Source organism: Alligator mississippiensis, chromosome 4, assembly GCF_030867095.1.
Source record: "Alligator mississippiensis isolate rAllMis1 chromosome 4, rAllMis1, whole genome shotgun sequence".
In the NCBI taxonomy this organism is placed as follows: domain Eukaryota; kingdom Metazoa; phylum Chordata; order Crocodylia; family Alligatoridae; genus Alligator; species Alligator mississippiensis.
Window position 1 is genome coordinate 147,101,912 of NC_081827.1, and position 24,206 is coordinate 147,126,117.

General features: G+C 46.7%; 1 protein-coding gene across 3 annotated transcripts in view; it reads left to right on the forward strand.

Annotated features, from left to right (window-relative positions):
- A2M (alpha-2-macroglobulin) overlaps positions 1-24,206 on the forward strand; it is a 48,896-nt gene that overhangs the window by 6,477 nt on the left and 18,213 nt on the right. For 2 of the 3 annotated variants that reach the window (XM_019490286.2, XM_019490285.2), the window contains exons 6-23: positions 500-668; positions 1,734-1,818; positions 7,057-7,168; positions 8,956-9,070; positions 9,330-9,439; positions 10,049-10,207; positions 10,773-11,000; positions 11,361-11,418; positions 11,812-11,960; positions 14,311-14,460; positions 16,863-17,033; positions 18,051-18,186; positions 18,579-18,663; positions 19,129-19,357; positions 20,546-20,672; positions 21,070-21,188; positions 22,629-22,680; positions 23,599-23,682. In XM_019490286.2, coding sequence (XP_019345831.1) covers positions 500-668; positions 1,734-1,818; positions 7,057-7,168; positions 8,956-9,070; positions 9,330-9,439; positions 10,049-10,207; positions 10,773-11,000; positions 11,361-11,418; positions 11,812-11,960; positions 14,311-14,460; positions 16,863-17,033; positions 18,051-18,186; positions 18,579-18,663; positions 19,129-19,357; positions 20,546-20,672; positions 21,070-21,188; positions 22,629-22,680; positions 23,599-23,682 — 2,338 coding nt within the window. The remainder of the gene's footprint in view (positions 1-499; positions 669-1,733; positions 1,819-7,056; positions 7,169-8,955; positions 9,071-9,329; positions 9,440-10,048; positions 10,208-10,772; positions 11,001-11,360; positions 11,419-11,811; positions 11,961-14,310; positions 14,461-16,862; positions 17,034-18,050; positions 18,187-18,578; positions 18,664-19,128; positions 19,358-20,545; positions 20,673-21,069; positions 21,189-22,628; positions 22,681-23,598; positions 23,683-24,206) is intronic. The other variant, XM_006277280.4, reaches the window with a different exon arrangement.

The window sequence follows — 24,206 nt, forward strand, 5'->3', positions numbered from 1 at the left end:
ACTAAGACCATAGACAGGGACTCTCAGAAAGAGGAAGAAGGTAGTTTGGAAGGGAGGGATGAAGTTGAGGGGGGAGATCTTTTCCCCTTAACATCTCTTTTCTATGTAAGAATGAGAAATGAGAAGACTGTGCAGTAAAGAGCAAGGCAGAATAATTCAGGGTTTACCTGCCTGTCATGAGTGGTTGCACCTCCCTATAGCACCCACCACGGTAGAGATAGGAGAGAGGTGAAATGTAAAGTACCACAAGATCAGGAGTGGGAGGGGCTAGAAGCTTCAAATACGGGTACTTCCATTTCTGTGAAATCTAGGAATGAAAACAACTCCTCTCCTTGGCTCCTTTGATTCTAGTTGCCTTTGCTAAGTGGCAAAATATAGAGCCCAGTATCTTCTCACAAAGTGGGTCCCACTCTGAGAAACGTCGGCTTCCTAGTCCCAGCCCTCTAACAAAAGAAATCCACCATGACAGTATTTGTATCCCTGTCCCCTCTGTCCTCAGGACCCACAGGGAAATCGGATCTTCCAGTGGTTGGATGTGACATCTCAGACAGCTATTGTCCAGCTCATGTTCCAGCTCATCAAGGAGCCGATTCTGGGGGACTACCAGATCACTGTGGAGAAGAGATCAGGAGATAAAATCCGACACACATTCACTGCAAAGGAGTATGGTAAGGGCCTAGTGCATTCTTGCAAGATGTGACTGGAGACAGACCCCACCTGTCAGATGCACAGACTCCTCAAGTATCCCAGCCAGTATAGGGAGAGGGGCCAGGGATGCTATCCAGTGTCAGCTATGTGTTTGGATTTCCTTGCCCCACAGGAGTGGACCAAGCCTCTACCTTATCCCCAAAAGAGAAGAGAAACCTAAGCTCATGTGCAAGCTCATCTCATGCCCAAGGTCTAGATGTGCTATTCACTCAAGATACCCAGCTAGCTAGTGCAAAGTGCCAGAAATCATGTAGCCACAGCAATGCATAGCTCAAAATGGCCTGCAAACCACACTGCAGAAGCAAGGTAAATTAGCCTCTGGTAAGTTCCTTGTGTCCACAGATAACCTGTTGCTGGTACCTGAGTTACCTATTTTAAAGCTAACTCAGGTAGCTCAGATCTATACCAGAGTCACTGCTGTGTAGATGCACCCTTGTCTTCCGCCCCCTCCTGAAGGTAGGAGATGGACTCTGTTGCTGGGGTCTGTTTTGTACCGTCACTTCCCAATCAAAATCCAGACCTTTAGTCAATGTGACATTTGGAATGAGGGAGAAGAAACATATGGTAAAAAGGGACAAGGGAAAATACAACTTGAGGTATGGGCTCTGAAAAGCTTCCTATACACAGGTCAATTCAAAAGGTCAGAGATTGGCACCACTAATAAGCCAATTCTTTCAGCAGCACCCACCAGTTTGTCCAGGCCTTGGCACTGTGAGGAGTGTCAGTACCATTCCCATTGTAGGGTTTTTCCTTCCTTGAATAGCATCTCAGAATGAATTAAACCCATTTCTCTACAAGTTTGCTGAGACAGCTAAGGGAAATTTTAATCATTAGGATTCCCATATGTCAAGCTATTTCCCTGGTCCCTTTCCACACCCTAGTTCAGAGTACTCTAGTTCCAGCCTGCTGCATGTTCATAGTAACTAAACAATAGTTGATCTCACTTGTATGGCTTCAGATACACAGGTATCTAATGTCTTTGCATATCGTTACCTTTATTTTTGTTTTTTCTCTCCCCATCCCAGTCTTACCGAAGTTTGAACTTAAAATCAATGCACCAAAAACCATCTCGGTCATTAATCCAGATTTCACAGTGAAGGTTTGTGGCATGTAAGTATTAGATATAAAGTAATCAGGAGATGTTGGGTAGGACAAGAATCCCTCAGAGAGAAAGGAAAGTAGACTGGCTGTGAAGGGGAAGAAGAGGGTAAAATAGGGGAGGAGGAGGAGAGCTTGTGCACAAGTAATGTGCAGTAGAGGTTTCTAATTTTTGGTGCTCCTTTTCATTTGATCTATCTTGAAGGAGTTATTTGTTATCTATCTAATATTTTCCCATAACATTACTTAATGGCCTGTACCACTGCCATACCCTTACCACATAGGAGCCATAGGAGAATTTTCAGCTCAGAGTCTCACAGCCAGCTGGGGCTCTGAAATCCTGGGGCTGTGAGTCCCTTGGCTGAGCCTCTGTGCTCTGAGTGAGCCCGACTGCCCTCAGTCCCTTGTGAAGTGACTGAGTTATACTCTCACAAGGAGGTAAATTATAGCACCACTAGTCACTGTGGGATAGGGGGAACAGATCCTTCTCTGTCTCTTAGGTGTCTAAGTGGATGTTGGCACCTAAGTGTGATCCTATTCCACCCTGCTCAAGTCCCTGAAAAACGGGTAACAAAACAGGTGGGTGGGTGGGTGTTTGTCTTCTCTGTTGCTCCTTATGACTGAGATGATGGCCTGTTACAGAAATAGATACACTGATGGATTTTTCAGGGGCTAAAACAGGGTGGAATAGGACCACCATTAGGAGCATAATAAGTGGAATGGATTTGGGGCTGGGAGCATGGCTGTTGACTTCAGTGGGTATGTACAGACATTGAGGGAGGTTAGGGGAAAGTTAGATCAAGTTAAAAATGGCTACCAGATCTAAGATAAGTCAGGATGGGCGGCTCGCAGGGAGCCTTGGAGGGATAGTCGGGGGGAAGGCTAGTGGGATCCACTGGGGAATTTCAGGGATTGTGGAGGCAAGTGGGGTCTGTGGGTGAGTTGGAGGGATCGAGGGGAGGGTGGGATCCAGAAGGTTTTGGCATGATTGAGGGGCTAGCAGAGTCCATGGGGGAGGAGAGTTGGGGGATCAGGTGGGGGGGTGGGAACAGAGAGGCTCTCCAATCCCTCCAAACCCCGCTAGGACCCCACTCCGCCTGGACCTGCCTGATACTACCAAACTGCCCCCAATCCTACAAAATGTTCCCAGGGCCTGTTTTACTGGCATTCACCACCCCAAGGAACTTGGTGGAAGTAGGTCAGGGTGGGGGGGTGGATTGGTGGGGGCTGGCGGCTCCATGCAGGGGCTTGGTGGGATGAGGGAGATCTCTCATCCCCCCGGACAAGAGGCTATTTTCAGATGAAAAAGCCCCCACCAGGCAACCAACCTTTATTTCACCCCTTCCCTCCCCCCCACCCCAACTTCCTTGAATTCTGGCAGCAGTAAATGCTGGTAAAACCAGCACTGGGAGCGGCTTGCAGGATCAGAAAGTTTAGCAGACTTGGCAGGGTGGGCAGGGGTTGTCTGTCTGTGGGTGAGGCAAGTGGCTGGGGAGCTAAAAATGCCCCAGTGCCAGTGGTAGGAGGTCATAAGAAAAGCACAGCCCAGGGGCTGGAGCCAGCAGCTGGGCTTTCTGAGCCTCAGAGCTACAGTGGGAACTGTATAGAAGTTCAGTTAATTCAGGTCTGGTGAAACTGATCTAAGTTAGAGCCTTGTTACACATTAATTTTAGACAGCTCCTGAATCTCTTAACCCCTGGATTGTCCACATATTAACATCTGAAACTAGTTTTGCAGTTCATTAACACCTAAAACTAATGTGTGGCCACTGCCCACAGATTAGCTGCCCATCTGTTGCGGTTCTACAGCATCCGAGGATGCAGTGTCCTCTCCCCTCCCCTTCTGTTCTTTGTGGACAAACTTTCCACCCCCTGAACCTTACTGCCCAGGGAGTAGTTCTAGCACCAGGCAAACTTCCCCTCTTGCCCCACAGTTGTGATCTTCCTACCTCCTCCATTACAAAATATATGTAATAAATGTCCATGCACTCCAGCGTGGAAGGTCCTCAGGTCTGGACAACTCTGTGGTTACTTTTCCTGTAGGCATATCAACATGTGACGCTACGTCACCACAGCAACATGCTACAGTAACATTGCACATGTATACGTTAGAGCTGTGTGAAACGGCTATGTCTCATTTCAATTTCAGATTTGGCCATTTCAGAGGACATTTCATTTTGATGTTTTAGATCACTGCTCCATTTCAATTCGGCTAAATCTGTTTTGGAGTTTCAATGCTGTTTTGAGGATTCGGATCAGCCGGGGAGAGGCAAGGACAGCTGGGCAGCTGCAGATTCTCCCACAGCTTGTCTGGCTGTGCCTGCCTCTCCCTGGGTGGGAAAAGCCACAGGAGAAGCCCCCATGGCTTCCCTGCCCAGCATCATCCCCTGCCCAGCCCTAGCATCCTGGCACTTTAAAAAAAAAAAGCCCCATACTCACCGGCTCCAGCAGTGGTGATCAGGGCCTCTGAGGGCTTGTGGTAGAGCACCCCCCCCCCCCCCATGCAGCACAGGGCAGTAGGGGGCAGCGGGGATCTCCCCTCCCCACCTGGCGCCTGTGCAGCAGCTGCCCCATCGCACAGGTACAGCGCAGCTCAGCAGAGCGCTGTGCACTGTCTGGGATTTGGGGTGGTCCAGTAGTGGGCTGGAGCCGGGCAGCACTCAGTCCCAGCGGCCCCAGCTCCCAGACAGCACACAGCACCCTGCTGAGCCACACTGCACCCACACCATGGAGCATCTTCCATGTGGGTGCCAGGTAGGGGGGTGATCCCCACTGCCCCGCACTGCATGGGGGCTCTGCCATGAGCCCTCAGAGGCCCTGATTGCCACTACTGAAGCTGGTGAGTGTGGGGCTTTTCTTTTTTTTTTCTTTTTTTAAATGCCAGCATGGTCAGGCTGGACGGGGAGGTGCCATCAGGGATGGGGCTCAGCACAGGGGTGGAGATTGGGGAGCGGGGCCTGTGCAGGAGGCTCTGCCACATGGCCCCACAGCCCCTGCTACATCCAGTGAGTGAGAGGCTTTTTTTTTTTTTAAGACCTGGATGGCTGGGCTAGGCAGGGGTTGGGGCTGGGCAGGGCAGCAATGGCGGCTTCTCCCATGACTCCCCCGGCTGTGCTTGGTGCGGGGTGCACTGAGCAGACTCGGGTGCTGGTGCTGTCCCCAGCTGGCAGCGACAACCTGCTGTCATCCCACATGCAGATCTGGGGGCCCACACCCCCTGGGAGGGCTGTTGGGCTGTGCCAGATTCCTCCTGGGGGGCTTGGGCCCTTGGATCTGCACATGATATGACAGCAGGCTGCCATCCCTCCCCCAGAGCACTGGAATTGGAAGGGACCTAGGGACAGATCGCAGACACTGGCCAACTACACAGTCAATAGTTTCATAGTTTCTAGGGTCAGAAGGGACCTGAACAGATCATCAAGTCCGCCCCCCTGCCCTGGGCAGGAATGAGTGCTGGGATCATAATACCCCAGCCAGATATCTGTCCAACCTCCTCTTGAAGACCCCCAAGTTAGGGGAGAGCACCACCTCCCTTGGGAGCCCATTCCAGAGCCTGGCAGCCCTAACCATAAAGTAATGCCTCCTGATATCCAGCCTGAACCTGCTCTCAATCAATTTGTGGCTGTTATTCCTTGTTATCCCAGGTGGTGCCTTGGGGAACAGAGCCTCACCTATTTTCCACTGGTCCCCTCCAGTGAGTTTATTGATGGCCACCAGATCCCCTCTCAGTGTCCTCTTGTGGAGGCTGAATAGATTCAGGCCCTTTAGTCTAACTTCACAGGGCCTGGCCTGCTGCCCCCTGATCATGCTAGTGGCCCTCCTCTGGACCCTCTCAAGGTTAGCCACATCCCTCTTGAAGTGCGGTGCCCAGAACCGGACGCAGTATTCCAACTGTGGCCTGACTAGCACTGCATAGATGGGAAGGATCACCTCCCTGGACCTGCTTGTGATCCATCTGTATATGAGATATGAGAGCAGTCCTCCCACTCCTTTTCCCCTTCCTTCTTCGTAGTTTCTGTTTCCTGCAAGCCCGACTCTGAAACATCCAAATCATCTCCCAAAACATTTTGGATGGTTTTGTTTAGTTTCGGAGCCTTCCATTTAGTTTCAGATTCAGTGTTTCAGGCACCAAAATGGGCGAAAACCCCTCCAAAATTAAATGGCTGCTGAAATTTTGCACAGCTCTAGTATACATGCCCAGTATCTCCAGGAAAAAAGATGAGAAGTGTAGGAGGTTTAGAATAGACTGAGGAGTTAGTGAACTGATGAAGAGAGAAGCAAGTATCTTTAAACCAGCATTTAGGGGGTCAAAGGACAGGATCAGTGCAAACAGGGGAAGATTATGGACCTAGATCCGTGTGCTCTTTGATAACCACTCGCTTGTCCTCCCCACTCTTAATAGTCCATGATGGGATGGAAATAGCTTCCATGAACATGGCTGCAGCCTACAATAGTCCTACTGCCTCTAGCACAACCTCTGGTATGTGGGGACATGTGAATGGACTACTGCTACTATGGAGCTGCAGAGAAAGGAGAACGGTTGGCACTATGAGAGAGAATGGGTGAGGCAAAGAAAGTGTTCAATCAATACATTTGGAAGGAGGAAAATAGATGAAAAAAGAACAGGCAGAGAAGGAGAAATGAAAGAGAGCAAAGGGGAAAGGAAGGCACCTGTGTGCAGAGAGGGGTGCAAAACAGCAAGAAACTGATGTTTTCAGGCCCCTTCTGGGAAACAGACTGCCCTGGCTGAGGAGATAACAGGATATTTTATTAGGAGGTTTGGGCAATCAAGGCCTCAGGAAATAAACTCAGCTGCCACATTTGCAGGCATGCAGCAGGAGTTGCACATGCTGGCATGAAAATCCTCACAGTTGCAATTTGCAAGTAACTGACCTTTCTTTAGGATTCAGGAGAGAAAGCCTATGAGATTACTCCAGTCTCTGGCTTTCCTGGCCCCGTGCACTTCTTAGCTGTATGCCTGATACATTATCTAAGAGTGGCCTCTTGAGTTTGTATTGGGATCAGAAAATCATAGGAAAGCAGGGCTGGAAGGGACTTCACAAGGTCATGTAGTCCAGCCCTCTGATCACGACAGATTCATCCCTGACTAAACCATCCCAGCCAAGTGTTTATCTAACCAGCTGCTGAAAACTTCCAAGGATGGAGTTTCCATAGTTCCTCTATGTAGCCTGTTTGAATGCTTTACTACTCTCATAGTAATATTCTATTGCTGTGTTTCCTCATCTGCTAGGTACACCTATGGCCAGCCTGTTGAGGGAACCATCCAGCTCAGTGTATGCCGGAATTTCAATTTGTACGGGGCATGCAAGAAGGACCCAATCTGTCAGGCTGTAACCAAACAAGTATGATAAACAGTGGTGATACAAAAGAGACTGGCACACTCCTACCTTCAAGTCTCTCTTCCTTTTCACTATGATTTCTTCTTTCTTCCTTCCACTCCCCCATTTACTTTTTTTCTAATGAACAGAGTGGTGACCTGGCACTGAAGAAAATTGGGTTCAATTTTAAGTTCTGCCATTGGTTGTGGTGCAATTTTATGCAAGTCACTTTGCTTCTTTGTACCTCAGTTTCCTCAGTTGTAACATGGGAAAATGACATTGACCTCCTTTTAAGTGTTTTTTGCTGATGGAAATACCATAAGAAAGACAGGTTCATTCATAGTAATAGTAGTATCATTATATGTTAATAACATTAATAATAATTAGGGTTGGCAAGCTGGGCAATTAACCAGTCAAATATTGCCAATTGACTAGCTAATTGACAGAATGTTTTTAACTGGTCAAAGCTTATAGCAAGTTTACAAAAAAACCCTACATTTTCTTATAGTTTTCTTGACAGAAATACGATTTTTTAAATTGTTTTTTACACATTTCTTAATGAAAAATTTGTGCTTTTTCTGTGTATTATTTGGACCTATTGGCAATTTTTCACAATTTTTGACTGATATCTGACCGGTCAGTTGGCTGAACTTTATTTGTCCAGTCAAATACCCAGTCTTAATAATAAGCCTGCATATGGCTACTGCTGCAATTGCTAGCCTTCTCTACCCTGTCTTGACAAATGAACACTAATGGTACTTTAACCAGTTTTGATCCACAACTTTTTTTTAAGTGATTTGTGATAGTGTTGGATTCTTTCAGGTGCCAAGAATATTCCTGATATAGAATGCATGGGCCTAATACAACTTTCTTCCCTGTATTATTTAGGATTGTAGGGGAATTGGTCTACATATCTACTGGTTGAATATTTATCTAATCTGAAGTGTCTTTGTGTGTGTAGGCTTCCAGTCATCATAATGAGTAGCCACAGTCTAGACAGAAGTACTGTGGGTCAAATATTATCCTACATTGTATTAATATTAGGGAAGAAGAGGGAAGGTGTATTGAATGTTCGATCATTATACATTCATCTGTGATTCTCATGCAACCCAGGGTATTATAACCTGTTTTATAGGGAGAGGGGATGCTGGCCAGGAGATCAGAATCATGCCTACATTGCGGCAGCAGTGTGGGCCCTAGATCTTGCGAGCAGATTCAGAAGGACAACCCCCAAGCAGCCTCTCTGGGTTTGGGGTATACCAGTGGAAGCAGGGTGGGTAGGGGGTGGTAGTCCCCAAGGTGGCACAGTGCTGTCACCATGTAGATATGCCCTGAGTTATCTTCAACTCCTTGCACAGGGCCATGAGATACTTCCCCCTCAGAAGCAGCTAAAATAACTGCTTTCTGAATCCCACCCAAAGGCAGTATTCTTCCCATACCCTCCATTGCTGCCCTCTAGGGTTAAGACAGACCAGAGCTTGATGCAAAGCCTGTGTGCCAGGCTTTCTAAGTCACAAACTTCCAGGCATGAGGCACTACCCCAGGGAGTCAACAGTAGATGTAAGCCCAAGGTGCAAGGAAGGACCTTTATCTAGAAGAAGAGACCTAGTAGCTAAGCCATATGTATGTTGTATACTGTGGGTTATTACACAGGAACACTGATGTCATCTCTGGTCACCAGACAAAGCCATCACGCTATTGTTTGGCAAATTCATTACATTCTCCTAACCACAATAAGAACTGTTTTTTCTTTTTTTTTCCTCCGCCCCCCCTCTCCCCCTTAATTCCAACTCTGTTTCCTTGCTTTTCAGCTGAACAAGGATGGCTGCCTCTCTCAGGTCTTCAGCTCCAAGATCTTTGAGCTCAGTCGTTCTGGATACTGGATGAGCCTGGATGTGAAAGCAACTGTCACAGAGAAAGGAACAGGTAAAGCTTCCCAGCCACTCAGGAAGGAGGATGGGGCATGGCTGGGGAAGAGGATTTTGCAAGAGCATTCTGCAGTTTGGTGCTCCATGAGTTGAATTTCTGGCTGCCCAGCCCAAGGTTCATTTGCTAGAAAAGATCCATTTAATATACATAGGTTCATCTCCAAGGGAAATACTTGGCTGGGTAATTTGACTGGATTCAAGGCAAGTTAAATTCAAGACTAATTATGCCTCATCTTCACCTCGGGTCTGTCTCACAGGTGTGCAAATCTCAGACTCTGCCTACGTTCCCATAACCCAGGTGCTGGGCAGTGTGCGGTTTGAGAACATGGATCGCTACTACAAAAGAGGGCTCCCTTACTTTGGACAGGTAGGACAGCAGAGAGTTGTACTATATCACTACTGTATCCAGGGTGATAGCAATTGAGTTGACCATCTGGTCCAGCAACAGAACCACAGGCCTTTCACCAAGGCCTTCTGCTAAAGCATTTGTTACATTTAAGCTGCATCATTTTGGGAAAAGGGGATTTTTTTATTTAAAAAATCATTTAACCTTTGGCTATAACTCACCTCTCTGGCTATTGTACTGAGTGGCAAGCTTCCATTACTAAGACTTCCCTGCTTTTTCTGAGGCTTTGCCTGTTCTGAGAAGGAGTTTTAGTTTGCCGCACCCCAAGTCATTTAAGGCACATTATGCCGCAGAATTTCCCACCACAGGTGAAATTAATGAGCAATACGCTGCTGAGGCACACAAACACCTACACTGTTAAAACAGTGCAAAAGCATTTAGCCTGCTTTAAAGTGTCCTGCACACATGCCTCTCATTTCATCTACACATAGCCTAAGATGATAAGATGGTAGAGTGGGGAGACAGTCTCCTGGATAGAATACAAGCACATAGAAAACATGCATCTCTGCACTCAATGGGGTTGCAGCAAGAAAACCTCTTTGACATGGCTGTCATTCTCTTTCCCTTTAGATCAAGGTGGTGGACAAAGACGACTCTCCCATCAAGAATGAAGTTGTCCAGCTGTTCCTCAGTGAAAAGAACATTTGCAATTATACCACAGATGACAATGGCACTGTTCAGTTTAAAATTGACACTTCTGAAATGTTCAACCCTGAGTTCAGCCTGAAAGTGAGCACTGAAAGGAAGATTTTTATTTCTTTGAGGGCCACTGTGCTGGTCTTAACCCATGGTATAAGACCCAAAGTCACAAAAACTGGGATGGGGATTGTGTTCTGGTAATGAGATCTCACTTTCTCTGGCTTAATTAATGCTCCAGAAATAGGGGGGGGGGGGGGGGGGGGGTGCATATAAAGTAGTGACTTAACTACTTGAAATGCAAAGCAGATACTGGGCACTGTCCAATAGCCCAAATATTAGGTGACTGAAAAGAAAGAGCATGGTGGGTAGGAAGGGCTAAGAGAATTCTTAGGAACACATTTTTAACTTGTTTCCCTGTTTGACAAAAAAAAAAAAAATCATTTTCACAATTGTTCTCTAATTCTGATATTTTAGCATTTCTGTGTTTTTTTCCAACTCCCTTTCTTGTTAGTAGGCACAGTCTGCTGTTGCTCACCACAGCCACTTAGCAGGCTATGGATGCAGTGCCTTATAAATGATTTGTAAATGAACATGTGTCATTTCTACTGCCTCACTAGTAACATAGCAGCTTGTTCTTTCTTCCTGTTTTTGTCAGGCTGTATATAAAACCAGTGATGTCTGCCACATGGAAGGCTGGCTGGTGCCTTTCTATACTGAGGCCTTTTTCAGCATTCAGCGGTTCTATTCCTGGACTAACAGCTTTGTGAGGATTGAGCCAGTGTGGAAGGAGCTGAACTGTGGCCTAAATAAGTTGATCACTGTGCATTACATCCTGAACAAAAAGCAGTACAGGGGTGCCACTAGTGTGAACTTCTTCTACTTGGTAAGCAACTGTGAGAGGCTGCCAGGCTTCTCTGAGAGAGCTCTGGTGGGGATTTGTATTGCAGAATGCCAAACAGCAATTCCTAAAGGACTTGTTCCATCAGGATGCCTTGTTGGCAAGACTCATTATTGATTTGCAGCAGTGTACATCTGGGTGAACAGGACTGCCAAAGCAGGGAGGGGGCTGAGATGGTTTAACAGTATTAGGTCTGCACAGGGGAAGGATGCCCAACACTTCAGTATGCTAGACCTGACTCCATTTTGAGTCATACATTTAAAGCAGTACTCATGGTGTCTTTCCGGTTGCCATTCTTCCTTCCCTGCTAATGGTTCCTATCTCGTGATTTCTTTCTATAACTAGGGTATGGCAAGAGGCAAAATTATCCTTCATGGCAAAAAGGAAGTCAACGTCGGTGACGGTGAGCACTGTTGGTTTGTTTTCTTCTTTTTAAGGCAGAAATATTGAGAATTATGTAGCTGAGCAACACTTTGGGGTCAGTGAATGAAGCTATACCCGGGGTGTCTCTTCCCTCTCACTTACAAGCAGGTACAATGGCATCACCACTTGGAGAAATCTTGAATTAAGTGTGGGCAATGCTCAACTGGGCAGCCTCTCCACAGAGGAAGGACATAGCCTGTATCATCTCAGGGTGTGGAGATCCTCAAAGAAGGCAGCAGGGGCACATGGGTGGAGGCATAAGGAACAACTCTAGAAACATCCACTGGCCAACTCTCGTATGCGCCCAACTAGTACAGACATTATTGGATCACTTCCTGGGCCTCTCTGTTATTGCTTTATCCTTTTTCTCCAGCAGCTCTAAAAGGAGCTTTCTCCATTTCCCTTACCATCAATGAGAAGCTAGCCCCAGTACTCCAGCTCCTGGTTTACACATTGCATCCTGCCAGGGAGATAGTGGCTGACAGTGCCAGAATCCAGATTGAGAAGTGTTTCGAAAACAAGGTAAGGGGGCTTGAGGCATTTCCAGAGCCACATAACTTTTTTGCTATGAGATATCTATGCTGTCCCTACTCATATCCACACATTTCGGTCTCCTATTCCTTGTTATTCCAGTTTTCTCCTATTACTGCTCCGCTAATTCCCATTTTTCCTTCTCATCTTTATGCTTTTTTTGTACTGTCCCCATGCTTCCCATTCCAGCCCCATAATCAATGCTTTTCCTCTCGGCACCATTAACACAGTTTCTTCCAGGAATTCTTGCTTTCCCGAGCTGCATATCCATGTCCTGAAGTCTTTTCCTATGCCTAGTTTATCTGTGATGTTTTGTTCTTTAGTGTCAGGAACATTTCTCACCTTGTTGGCCAAGTCCAATAGGCCAATTCTGGAAGTTCACAGAACTAGGTGAAACTGTTTAGGACAAATCATTCGCTGAAAAATGCCACACTTTGCAAATGTATTAATAGTTTTGGCCATAACAGAAAAAAAATAGGAAAAAAAACCCTTACATGTTTCTTTCCATAGTTTTTTTAAATTAAAAATTTCATTTGTTTATTTTGAAATGATTTTTTTAAAGAAAAGGCAAAATAGACCCCAAAACAAAGTTAAATGTTTTGTCTGGGGGTTACCCAAAGTGCTTTAGAAGACCCAGACCAGCTGTTGCCATTTTTTTTTTTTTTTTTTGCCCCACAAACAAATTTGTGTTAATCCAAATCAGGTCTTTCTTCTTTTTTGTATTTTTCAGTTTGGCCATTGAATAATAAAATTACTTATTGACACAGACCAAGGGCAGATCCTATTACACCTTGGCTGAGTCCCTGAAAAACCTGTTAATGCACCTACTTTTATATCATACCCTATACTTAGCCTGAACACTAAGGGAAGAATTATTTTTCACTTCATGGATGACCAAAGTACAGCTTGTGACCAAATCTGAGTTACCCACATAAAGCACAAGAGAGATTCTGTTACCTTCTCTGGGCACTTATGTATCCCCATTATAGGGGTAGGCTTTCCCTTTGGAGACATGCAGATTTCTCCCTATTCCTAAATCACAAAAGCTGTGAGCAAGAGGAAGACCCACCCATGTTTTGCATTAACTTTTTTCAGGGATGTGAGAGCAAGGTAGAATAGGATCACGCTTTGGAACCTAAGTCCACTATGATGCCCAGCAAGTGGAATAGAATCTGGTCCATTGTGCTTACCGAATATCAGTGCTACAAGAGGGTTTCATATAATACACAGAGCAAGAGTTACTCCAAAGTCTTCCAAGGTTCCTAAATAACTTAGAGGCCTTAGAAAACTTCACCTCTTGCCTAAACTTTAAGTCAGGTGGGATTTTAGTGAGCATTCAGGTTTAGAAGGGGCTTGTGATAGTTCTAATAATAGATCAGAACACAAACTATGTTAAACTTTCCCAGCTGTGCAGATTTGTTTAATGTTTTTGTTTGGAAGGAAAAGAAATAAAATGCAGTATTGTAGCATGGGTCATGGTAGGACTGATACCTACAAGACCCAGTCCTGTACCAGAACCCCATTGGGCTTGGTGCTGTACGAATATTAGTGTGCTTGCATTAGTGCCAAACTTGGTGCTATCTTACATTAATTATGATCGGAAGGGCACTTTATTTATCCACGTATAAGTGACAACAAAATTAGTCTGACAGGTCTTCCAGTAAAAAGAAAAAAAAAAAAGCTTTAATTGTGGCATTATTGAATACAGGAAAGTTCCTATCAAATGACATTACTCAGAGGCCTTAAGGCTGAGTGTAACTGATAATAGAAAATATAGAGCTTGTGGTTTGATGGCAACGGAAACATGGTGTTCATCATAACTCACAGATGAGTAAACTCTGTGTTGTATGGCAGGTGCTTATTATCAGAAATGAATCTAAAAAGGAATATGACTAACCCACACTACTGCTCCCACCCCCGACCTCTGCCCCAACCTTTCTCTTCTGATGCCCTGTAAAAGTCATGGATACATTTATTTAATCCTTCCAGCTGCTCTGAGGGCCAGTGGGGACCTTGGAACATGGTGATATAGGGCTGGAAGGCCTGTCCCATCCAATCCTCTGCATCCTGATGACACCTGTATTAAAAGGGTTATATTTCTGGGGCGGGTGAAAAGTCCAGTATTGCCTGTCGGTAATGAAGGAAGAGGTAGGAGCCTTTGTATGACCTTCGTGCTCAGGTGTAAGAAGGGAATCCAGGGAGAACCAGCTCTGTGGTGAGGCCTTTGTCCTGCCAGATGATGGTAAAAAGTCAAAGGCCTGCTCCTCTTGCACTAAAACTCACATTTGCACAGAAAAGACACTCCAGAGGTGTGGAATTGACCCTTTCTGCTCAACCCCAGGTTCAGCTGAAGTTCTCTCAAGAAGAGGCGGTCCCAGCCTCCAACGTCAGCCTCCTTATTAAAGCTGCTGCCAACTCCCACTGTGCACTGCGGGCTGTGGATCAGAGTGTCCTGCTCCTGAAGCCTGAGCAACAGTTGTCTGCTGAGACTGTAAGCCCCTGAGTCCCTTGCCTTATGCTGTCCCAGAGTTGCCTTCTTTCAATAGGTTCCCATCTCTCCTTGATTTCCCCTATGCTGTGCATCACCACTGTCTCCCTCTCCATTTGCTCTCTCTCAGTGTCTGGTGATGATTCTTCCATTCCAAGACACTTTCTGAGAGGCAAAGGCCTTACCACCTGTCAGTAGGGAGAACCTGATGCACCCTATCTGCTTGTGCTTATCCAATGGCCACGCTGGGAAACATGTCAGATTTGCCACAGACAGACACAGACATTCATGTCTATCAGTAAAAATTTCTCAAAAATTCTTACCAATAGAAAGTTTGACTGGGAGCTGGAGTGGTCATAAGTTTCAGTCCCCTGTCTGGAGAGCTATGCAGGTGAGCTGCTCCCTGTGCTACCCCTGCTCTTAGAGGAGCCCACTACTTGACAGCCAGCCCTCTCCCCCACCAGAGAAGGGGGTAGGCTGTCAATAGGCATTCTCTGGCTTTCAAATCATCTCATATACAGCCCAGATGGGCTGCATATGGGGTGATGTAAAGCCCAAAGTGCAGGAACGTGGGGCTGGGGACAGCTTCCATAACTCCAGCTCCGAGCTCTTGGCTCCCAGCTTTCATAACTCTGGTTCCCAGCTGTTAGACTTACATTTGTGGTGCCAAACTGGGCAGGACACAGGACATTTAAAGCATGACTGGAGGCAGAGAAAGCCTTCCTAGCCCCAGTTCTCAGCCCCCAGTGCTTTGAAATTCATGCTTCTAGCACTTAGCTGCATGCCAAAGTCAGAATTTAAAACCAGAGGCCAGAAACCAGGATTGGGGACAGCCTTTCCCAGCTTGATTCCCAATCCCTGGGGATCTGCCTAGGCCCAGGCAACCTTGCAGTCATAGCACATGGTTTTCACCCCCCTCCCCTTCACCACACACTCACACTCACACTCACATTCACACACTTCCCATTGGGATAGAAGACATGCAGAGGACTAGGCAGGGGCTGGACAAGAGAAGAGCACTCTGGGACGGTTCCTGGCTCAGAAGAATGCTGATTGGTGGGACGGGATGCAGAGCTCCCTGACAGCTTGCTCCTGGGCAGGCTCCCAGAGAGCCAGTGTTCCCAAGTAGATGAAGGGAGAGCACAGGACTGTGAGATACTGGATGTCTCTCCCACAAGAAGCATACAGGTATTCATCTTAGATCTGGAGGAAGATCTTCATGATAGGTAACTGATCTAACCTCTTGTGGAAAAGTCATTTTTCTTCCACAAGAAAGCCCTTGCATATCTGTACACTCTCCCTTTTGTGCAGGGAAAAAGTCTTTTATCCCAGCACAAATGGGGTTTCAGTGTGGCAACTGTTTTGGACTCCTGTCTGCCTTCCACAAACATGTCACCCTTGTTGCCTAACCATCAGTAAGGGGAGGCAGGTCACACCAAGGTAGGAGAGAGATTTCCAGCAAAAGGGTGAAAAGTAAGAGCCAGTCAAGACTTGCTCTAGCCAGAAGTTGGATCTTCCCCACAGTCAGCCTCCATCTTCTCACAGTATCATCTAATGATGTTCTTCCCACCCTTAGAAATTGCCTAAGTCTTACGGTGTATACTGAGTTGGACTAGCCATGGCAGCAGTGTGTTCTGGCTGGGACATTCCCATGCTTGCCTTACCTGACTTCTCCCCTTGGCACCCTCCAAATCTAGCCCCAGCCCCAGTGGCTGCTCTTAGCCACACCAGAGCATCTTCACCAGCATTTCTGGGTTTGGAGAATGCTAGCAGGAGCACATGGCTGGAGCAGATTTGGGGCCATCCCCTCTGGTACATGCTGCCTGTCAGTGTAAACACACCCTAAGACCTAACACAAAGTCACTTGAGTGACTCCACGGCAGATGATCACAATTCAGATGTGTGACTACCCCAACAAGTCAATAAGGGTGGTAAGAGTGGCCAGAAAGTGGAATGGGCTCCCAAGGGAGGTGGTGCTCTTCCTTACCTTGGGGGTCTTTAAGAGAAGGCTGGATAGGCACCTGGCTGAGGTCATCTGACCCCAGCAGTCTTTCCTGTCCAGGACAGGGGGTTGGACTCGATGATCTGTTGAGGTCCCTTCAGACCAAACATCTATAAATCTATGAATCTAAGAGCTACTAGAGCCTGGAGGCCTCTGCTACTTTGTGAGTACCTCATAGACAGAAAAACCTAGGCAAGCTGAAGAGAGTCCAATAAGGAAAATTACAAAAAAAGGGGGAAGGGTAAGAGACCTGTATGTATTATCTCTGAAGGAACTTTGTAAGCCGCAGGTCTGAAAATGGCAGACCATTATTCTGTATAACTACCATTACCTGGTGTGTGAACTGGTCCTTACCCCTTCCTCCCCGCACACACAGGTTTCTGGGTTTGTTTTATCCTCCCAGGTGTACAGCCTGCTTCCCTTGCAAGATTTGTTTGGCTACTACTTCAAGAATCTCAACCTGGAAGATGACCGCAAAGACCCATGTATTCCAACAGACAACATCTTTCATAATGGCTTGTACTATACACCAGTAACCTCTAACTTAGGCCCTGACGTCTATATGTTTTTCAAGGTAATTGTGCTGAAATTGGCCCACCCTGGACTGCCACCAAGTTAATACCAGAAAGGAAGGGAGTAAAGAAACAGTTTCCAATGTCTTCACTGGTTTTCTTCCGCAGAAATGATGAAATGCAGGAAGAATCTGGTTTTTGGTATATAGGCACACCCTTATCTGACTAGCCCCTCTATGCTTAATCCTTCAAGCACGAGAAAATGACTGTGTTATTAAGATTATGAAGCCCATAGTCAGGGAAGTGGTGGGGGAGAGACAGTTCTGCCTTCTGGAGGACTCCTTGTGTCCTACTGTTATGTAATTGGCCTCTCATCCAAATGCAGTAACAGTCTCCCTCTGGAAACAGTGAATACCCTGTTGCAGCAGAAAATGCCCTGGAGGGAGTAATCCTTCATTGATCTGAAGGACAGAGGCAAGATAGCTGGACTTAGATTTGCTGAAAAGTGGCTCCTTTCTGAGCTGCTTTACATTAGTTTCCCAACTGGCCAGCAGGTGCCACTGCCCTACAGGGCTCAGAACTGGTGGTAGAGATGATATCTTTTATTAGACCAACTAGATTTTTGCAAAAAAAAAAAAATCTTTAATTGCAATTTTTTTTTTGCAAAACTCTAGTTGGTCTAATAAAAGATATCACCTCTACCACCAGTTCTGATTCCTTTTGCCTCTAGACCAATACGGCCACAACCTGGATACCTGACTGCTCTACAGTAAACTTTCAGCCCTAAAACTTCCTTTTCTTGAGCATTGTCTGTTTGTAGTGGATGTGTTCTAATTTTGTGGCACATGGTGCATTTCTAACATGCAGGGAATCTTCACAGACAACACCAAAGACCCTACAAAATGCAGAGCAGAGACAAGTTGGTCCTATGCCAGGGGGGCATAGGCTGTCCTTCAGATGGGCATAGGCCACTTGGAGTGTTTAGCAGTATCTGAATGTCTACTGGAAAAAAGGGCAGAGCTTGTTTAAGCCTGTGCTAAGAAACAGAGGTTGCTGATGTATTTGTTTTGGCTTTGAAGGAGATGGGCATGAAGGTTTTTACCAACTCTCGGCTTCGGCAGCCAGTGGTGTGTGAGAGTGAGCGGTACAGACCTGAATTCCTTTCCCGGCCTGGTGTCGCAGACTTCTCCACTGTGCACATGGCTGGAATGTCAGGTAATGTCAGGGTCTGAAAAAACTGCAAGCACTTCTTACTTTTGACCTGAAGTTGCATTCAGTGGCTAGTATGATGTGAACTGGTGGGTCTCCATCCTGTACCTGGTAGGAGAGGTGTCCATGTTGTAAATCATTACTGCCACTGGCTGCCATTGTCCTTGTCTCACTGAACTGAATTGGTCACAGAAACCTGTCCATCCTGAGTAAGTGCAAAGTTCCTGGGCAGGGAAGCAGAGGCAGAGAGTTGCTTTCCACAGTTCCCATCTCACCATTTTTGGAAGTAAACTTTGGGGTGTCGGTTTGATCCAGAACACATGGGCAGAGCCCACCCTGCCATGATGCCTTCTCTGAATACACTGGGATTGACCAAGCTCCCTCTTCTCCCTGAATAGGGGTGAATGCTCGAGAAGCAAAAGTAATTGAGACAGTCCGGAAGTTCTTCCCTGACACCTGGATTTGGGATCTAGTCCCAGTGGGGTGAGTCTTCCTTTCCTTTTCTCCTCACCTCCTTTCAAAAGGGCTGTTGAACCCATGCCCACTGCTGCCCTGCAAAGTGCCAGGAACTTGTTCTTTTGACCACTCCTGCCTGGTGACAATATTTAAGGTTTCCAATGCATGTTCCCCACAATCCCCTGATGGGTTGCACCCACCCTTATGTGGCAGGAGTGTCTGAAGTGAAGACTCAGGACTGGGAATTGAGTTCTGGGTCCCGTTCTAGTCTCTTCCCCTAAACTCCTATGCTGTTTGGGCTAAATGGCAGGCAGAGGGATTTACCAAGGGCTCACCTTGAAGGACCTGGGTAATGAGTTTGGGGCACTCAGACATGAGAAAGTCTCAGCCTGCAGCCTGAGCTGGCTTTTTCATAATCTGCTGTCTGTACTGAGTGCTGTAGCATATAAACCTCACTTTCTTTCCAATGTGCTCTCTGCCCATTCTCTTCAGTTCTACTGGAAAGGCCAACCTCACATTCACTGTCCCTGACACCATCACCGAATGGAAAGCCAGCATGTTCTGTGTGGCAGAGGAGGCAGGCTTTGGCATCTCTGTACCTGCCTCTCTGACAGCCTTCCAGATGTTCTTTGTTGAAATGACACTGCCCTATTCCATCATTCGGGGAGAAGACTTCTTACTTAGAGCCAATGTTTTCAACTACATGGGCACTTGCAATCAGGTATGTCCTTTCTTCCTCCCTCTGAATTCACATCCCTTCCTCCTTGGCAAAGCTGTAGCATCCTTCCTTGGCTACAATATGCAGCAGCATGGTAAGTTTATAAAGACCCAGCTGTTTTTTAGTAAATTACTGTGATTGCTTCTGTCCTCCTGGGTCACTACAGAGCAGAGAGAGATTGAGTTGAATTTTGTCCTGAGCTAGGGATACCAGCAGTGCTCCACAGAAGTGCACCTTCCGAGAATGCCGTGGTGAGTTTGTTGAGAGCTCCTTTTATGCTTTTGGCTACTTCGCAGCACTACCAGCTTCAGTGAAAGCTACACAAGGAAAAGTCAAGGCAGAACTGAGTCCTGTGAAACTCCCAAGCACAGGAGCAGGGGCCAACTTGTGGCTCCTGTCTAAAATTCAGAGCTGAGGGAGAACCAGAACCCCAGGGCTTGCAGCAGGTTCTATACAGCTTCCAAAATCAGTAGCCAAGGAGGTGTAAGAGATGTAAAAGCCACATGTTCTTTCTAGTTACTTCCCCCCAAAGGAGTCTGTCTGCCTCAGTACTTCCTAGTTAGACCTGAGTAGGCCTGTACTCCTCAGTAGCTTGTACACACCTTAAAGGTAACCTGGCCAAAAGACAGTACCCTCTTTGCTTCTGTGTGTTCCCAAGAAAGTCTCAAAACAATTTTTCTTTGTTTGCTTTTGCTTTAGAAATGTCTTTCTGCTTGATTTTTAAGAAAAATCAAGAACTGATTTATCCTTTTTTGGGGGAGGTCATTTAAGGCAAACCTCTGAAGTGAAGAAAAACAGTGAAAAAAGAAAAGCCACCCTCCCGGTAGCCTTCCATATACCTCATAAAGCAGCACAAAAGAGCACAAATAGGGGTTTTCTATGCAAGCTGCCTCAAAGACAGCAAGTCCTGGGGTACTGCACTTGAATATGAGTGTGGCTCAGGATATTGGGTTATCTGCTGGTAAGAGATCTTGAGCACCCCTACTAATGCTAACAACTCAGCCAGGCGTGGGATCTGTTAAGATCCTATCCAATGCCATATAATTCTCTGCCTCAACACTGTCCTGCAAGTGTGGACACTGGATATCCATGGGAGGCAGGCAGTTGGAAACTCAACCCTTCTGCCAGCGCAGCCATCCCTTTCTGTCCAAGGCAGCCTGCACCACAATAGTCCTTCTCCTTTGTTTCCAGGTCAAGGTCTTTTTGGCAAATTCTGAAGATTATTTGGTTCAGCTCCTCTCACCAAGTGATGCTGATGGATGTGTGTGTTCCAATGAACAGAAAACCTATGTCTGGAAAATTATTTCCAAAAACATTGGTAAGCTTCTGCACATCCTTCTGGCTGTCCATCCTGGGATGGATACTAGCCTGTTTATGCACTGTTGAAGGCCCAACTTTAGCTCATTCCATTACCACCGCTTAGAACTTGGACCTCAAAATACTCTGACCCTATTTTCCCAGCTTATGAGGTCATCTGATGTGTTGTGCTGAAGGCCCTTTTCTGTGACAATGCATTTGCAACGCATCTCAGATCTCTACCACCTCATGGCTGCTCCCATGAAGTGGCTTAGCGTCCATTTTCCTTCCCCACTTGCCAATTTTTTCCCTGTAGCTCATTCCCAGTAAGGTCCTTGGCAAAAGATACCTGCCAATATTGGCTATTGTTCTAGGAATCCAAGGTAAACTTTTCTGTTTTGGGTGGGGTGGCATTTCAGGTGAGGTGACGTTCAACATTACAGCTGAGATTCTGGATGGCGGAAGCTGTCAGGGTAAATCTGCTGGAGACCTGGTGATAAGGTGGAAAGACACTCTGATCAGGACCCTTTTGGTTGAGGTACAGTAGAAAGCTCTTACTCTGTCTGGACACTTTGCCTTTTCATGCAGAAGGAGAGAAGGCAGAAAGTGAGTGTTGAAAGAAAGTCAGGGCATTTCAGGTTCCCTAAAGTCCATACAGCTAGGGTCCAGTTTCAGCTGACTGGGTGGGGGTTAGGCTCTCCTGTCCCACAAGTGCTGGTCTGGGAGAGAACAGATCCTGGAAAGGTGACCTGGTGAACCCTTCCCTGCTTTCCCAAATCCTTCCTTCTAGCTCCAGGGCTGGGCCATCTAAAGTCTGACAGGTGTTGCTGCCACATGCTGAGTTAGACAAGACTTCTTCCCCATGCACTTTGTTTGCAGCCTGCACTTGGCCCTTGCTGACTTTGGGATCAGGATAATTACAGGTCACTAGGAGAGGATTTATTGGGAGAATTGAGGGGCTGGTCTGTACCACCCTAGGTGAGGGCCACAAAAAGGAAGGAACAGAGCATATCTGTCCCACCCGAGGTCGCTGACCCACTTCAGGGCTGGAAGCTCACTTCTGGGTCTGCCCCAGGCTTGTCCCCAGTGCCTGCTCTCACATGTGTTAGAGACTGGGGGCTTGAGAGGGGGTACTGGGGACCCCCTGAGAATGGCCCCTGAGATGGTACAGACAAGCCCACTGTTAAACTTCTCCCACACCAGCCAGAGCCTGGTGACTCTCTGTTCAGCTATTCCTTTCCATAAATGGCATCAGGCTCTCTGTACACTGCTCAGTAGCCAAGATGTGCCTAGGGTGGTAGCACCTTAAGGGCAAAGCACTTATTCTGCATATATTACCACTCTCCCCTGGCTGGCAATAATATTCTTACTTCTTACGGTGTCTTACTTCTACATCACTGAAGAAGTAAGACACTTAAGGCACATCTGCACCACAGTGGTAGCAAGGCTCAGCAGGGACATCCCTACCCATGCCCTATGCTTCCCCTTCCTCCCCCCAGTTTCCATTCACAGGCTTCCAGTCTGGAAACGTGATGGTGAGGCCATCCGCAACCAGTCACTGAAGGCCCTTGGTCATCAGCGTACTTCCAAGCAGCCACTTGTGAGGCCTCTGTGAGGTTGTCCCCAGAGTATCTCTGATGCAGAGCATGTGAGCAGGAGTCAGTGGGTGGGGATGCTTGGGGACAGCATGGACATTGGGGACTAGCACAGTGTAGATGCACAACCAGAGACAGTAGCCTGCAGGGCAAAGAAAGGATAGATGAGGACTGAGGTGGCTGGCAATAAAAAAACATTAAGCTTTCCTCATGCCAAGGGGAAAGAAGACATGAAAAAAGTGCCATGGGCCACAAATTGTATATTCTTAGTGAATGGCAGAGCATGTAGATGATAAGGGATGGCTGTTCCTTACTGCCACTACACAGTTTTCTCCTGTAAGTGTCCCTTGCTCATGCTGTCTCATCTTCCCTACATCACTCAGCCTGAAGGCATTGAAAAGGAAGTGACCCAAAGCTCCCTCATCTGTACAAAAGGTAAGGCCATCTCCTCAAATTCTGTGCCTACTGACTTGGGAGGGAGAAGGAAGGGTAGAAAATTGCATTCTGTCCCTCAGGACCAGTTAATACTTTTAGTAAATCTCTGACCCTCTCCCTTTCTGCCAAAGAGCATGGGATACCGTATAGCTGGCACCTAGGTAGGAGGGTGGCTAGGATGCTAGTCTGTCAACACAGATTCAGTTCCCAATCCTACTACAGACTTGCTGTGGGACCTTGATCAAGTCATTCAGGTATATCAACACTTTAGTAAGAGGTGTGGGCTGCTCAAGTCTACCAGGACACTAGACACTCATTTATCAACTAAAGCCCACGCTGCTGTAGCTTAACTGCTCTTGGTACCCAAGTTAGATGGATTAAGGCAAGCATGAGTGCATCTCTATGAGCCAGGTATCCAGGTTGTAGCCATATTAGTCTAGATCAGGGGTGGTCAAAATGCAGCCCCGTGGGCTGGATGCGGCCTGCCAAGCCTTTCTATCTGGCCCATGGGGCCCCTAAAAAATTTAGAAAATTAATATTTCTCTGCTCCTGTCTGCCTGTCACGCAGCCTCCACTGGCTTGCCAAAACTCAGTAAGCAGCTCTCCACCCAACATAATTGCTTGCCCCTGGCTTAGAGGCAAAACTCATGGCAGAGGTGATATCTTATCTGATATCTTTATTAGACCAACTAGATATTTGAAAAAAAAAAAAATCTTTATTTGCAAGCTTTCGGGCACAGGCAGCCTTCATCAGGCATCTGTCGTCTTCACTCCTGGCTTGCTCCTGGTGCCAACACCAATGGTTCTCATATATACTAAGAGTCTTAGATTGTTCATTCATATAAATTTTTACCATTAAGTGCCGTAATCCAAGCCGATGTATAAAGGTCTATAAATAATCACCTATTTTCCTCACAGATGGAGCAGCCTCTCGAAGTATGTCTCTGAAGCTGCCTACAAATGTGGTAGAAGGATCAGACAGAGCCTTTTTTTCTGTCATAGGTAAATGTATTGGGTTTCAGGCTGGGTTTCATGGGGTGATTCTTGCATCTTGGGATAGACAAACCTGTGAGCAATAAGGCAGATTCTTGTCCCTTAGAAAATAATTGCCCAACTCAGCAATGCTAGGAGGCATCTTCTTTGCCAGAGTGAAGGATTTCAGTTCCCAAATGGTATCCCTTGGCTCCTTTCCTGTGTTATAAAGGGTTTATTGGCACTCATGTGGGTTGACTCAGGGCTTTGCACCTGACATTTAAGCACAATTCCCAAACTCAGAGCAGGAAAACTTGAATATCCATCATCCTGTATACCAGGGAACTGGGGGTGGTAGGAAGGTTTGGGCCGGCTGCATTCCTCTCAAGTCTCTATGTCTTTAATGCCAGTCATCCCAAGTACATACTAGTACCCCTCCCACCTGCACTGCATCTTTGGACACATTATAATTCCTGAAAGCTCTACTTGCAAAAAGATTTAGGAAGAGCTGTTTTGTACCCTTTCACCTGTATATCTGACCCCCTTCAGCTCAA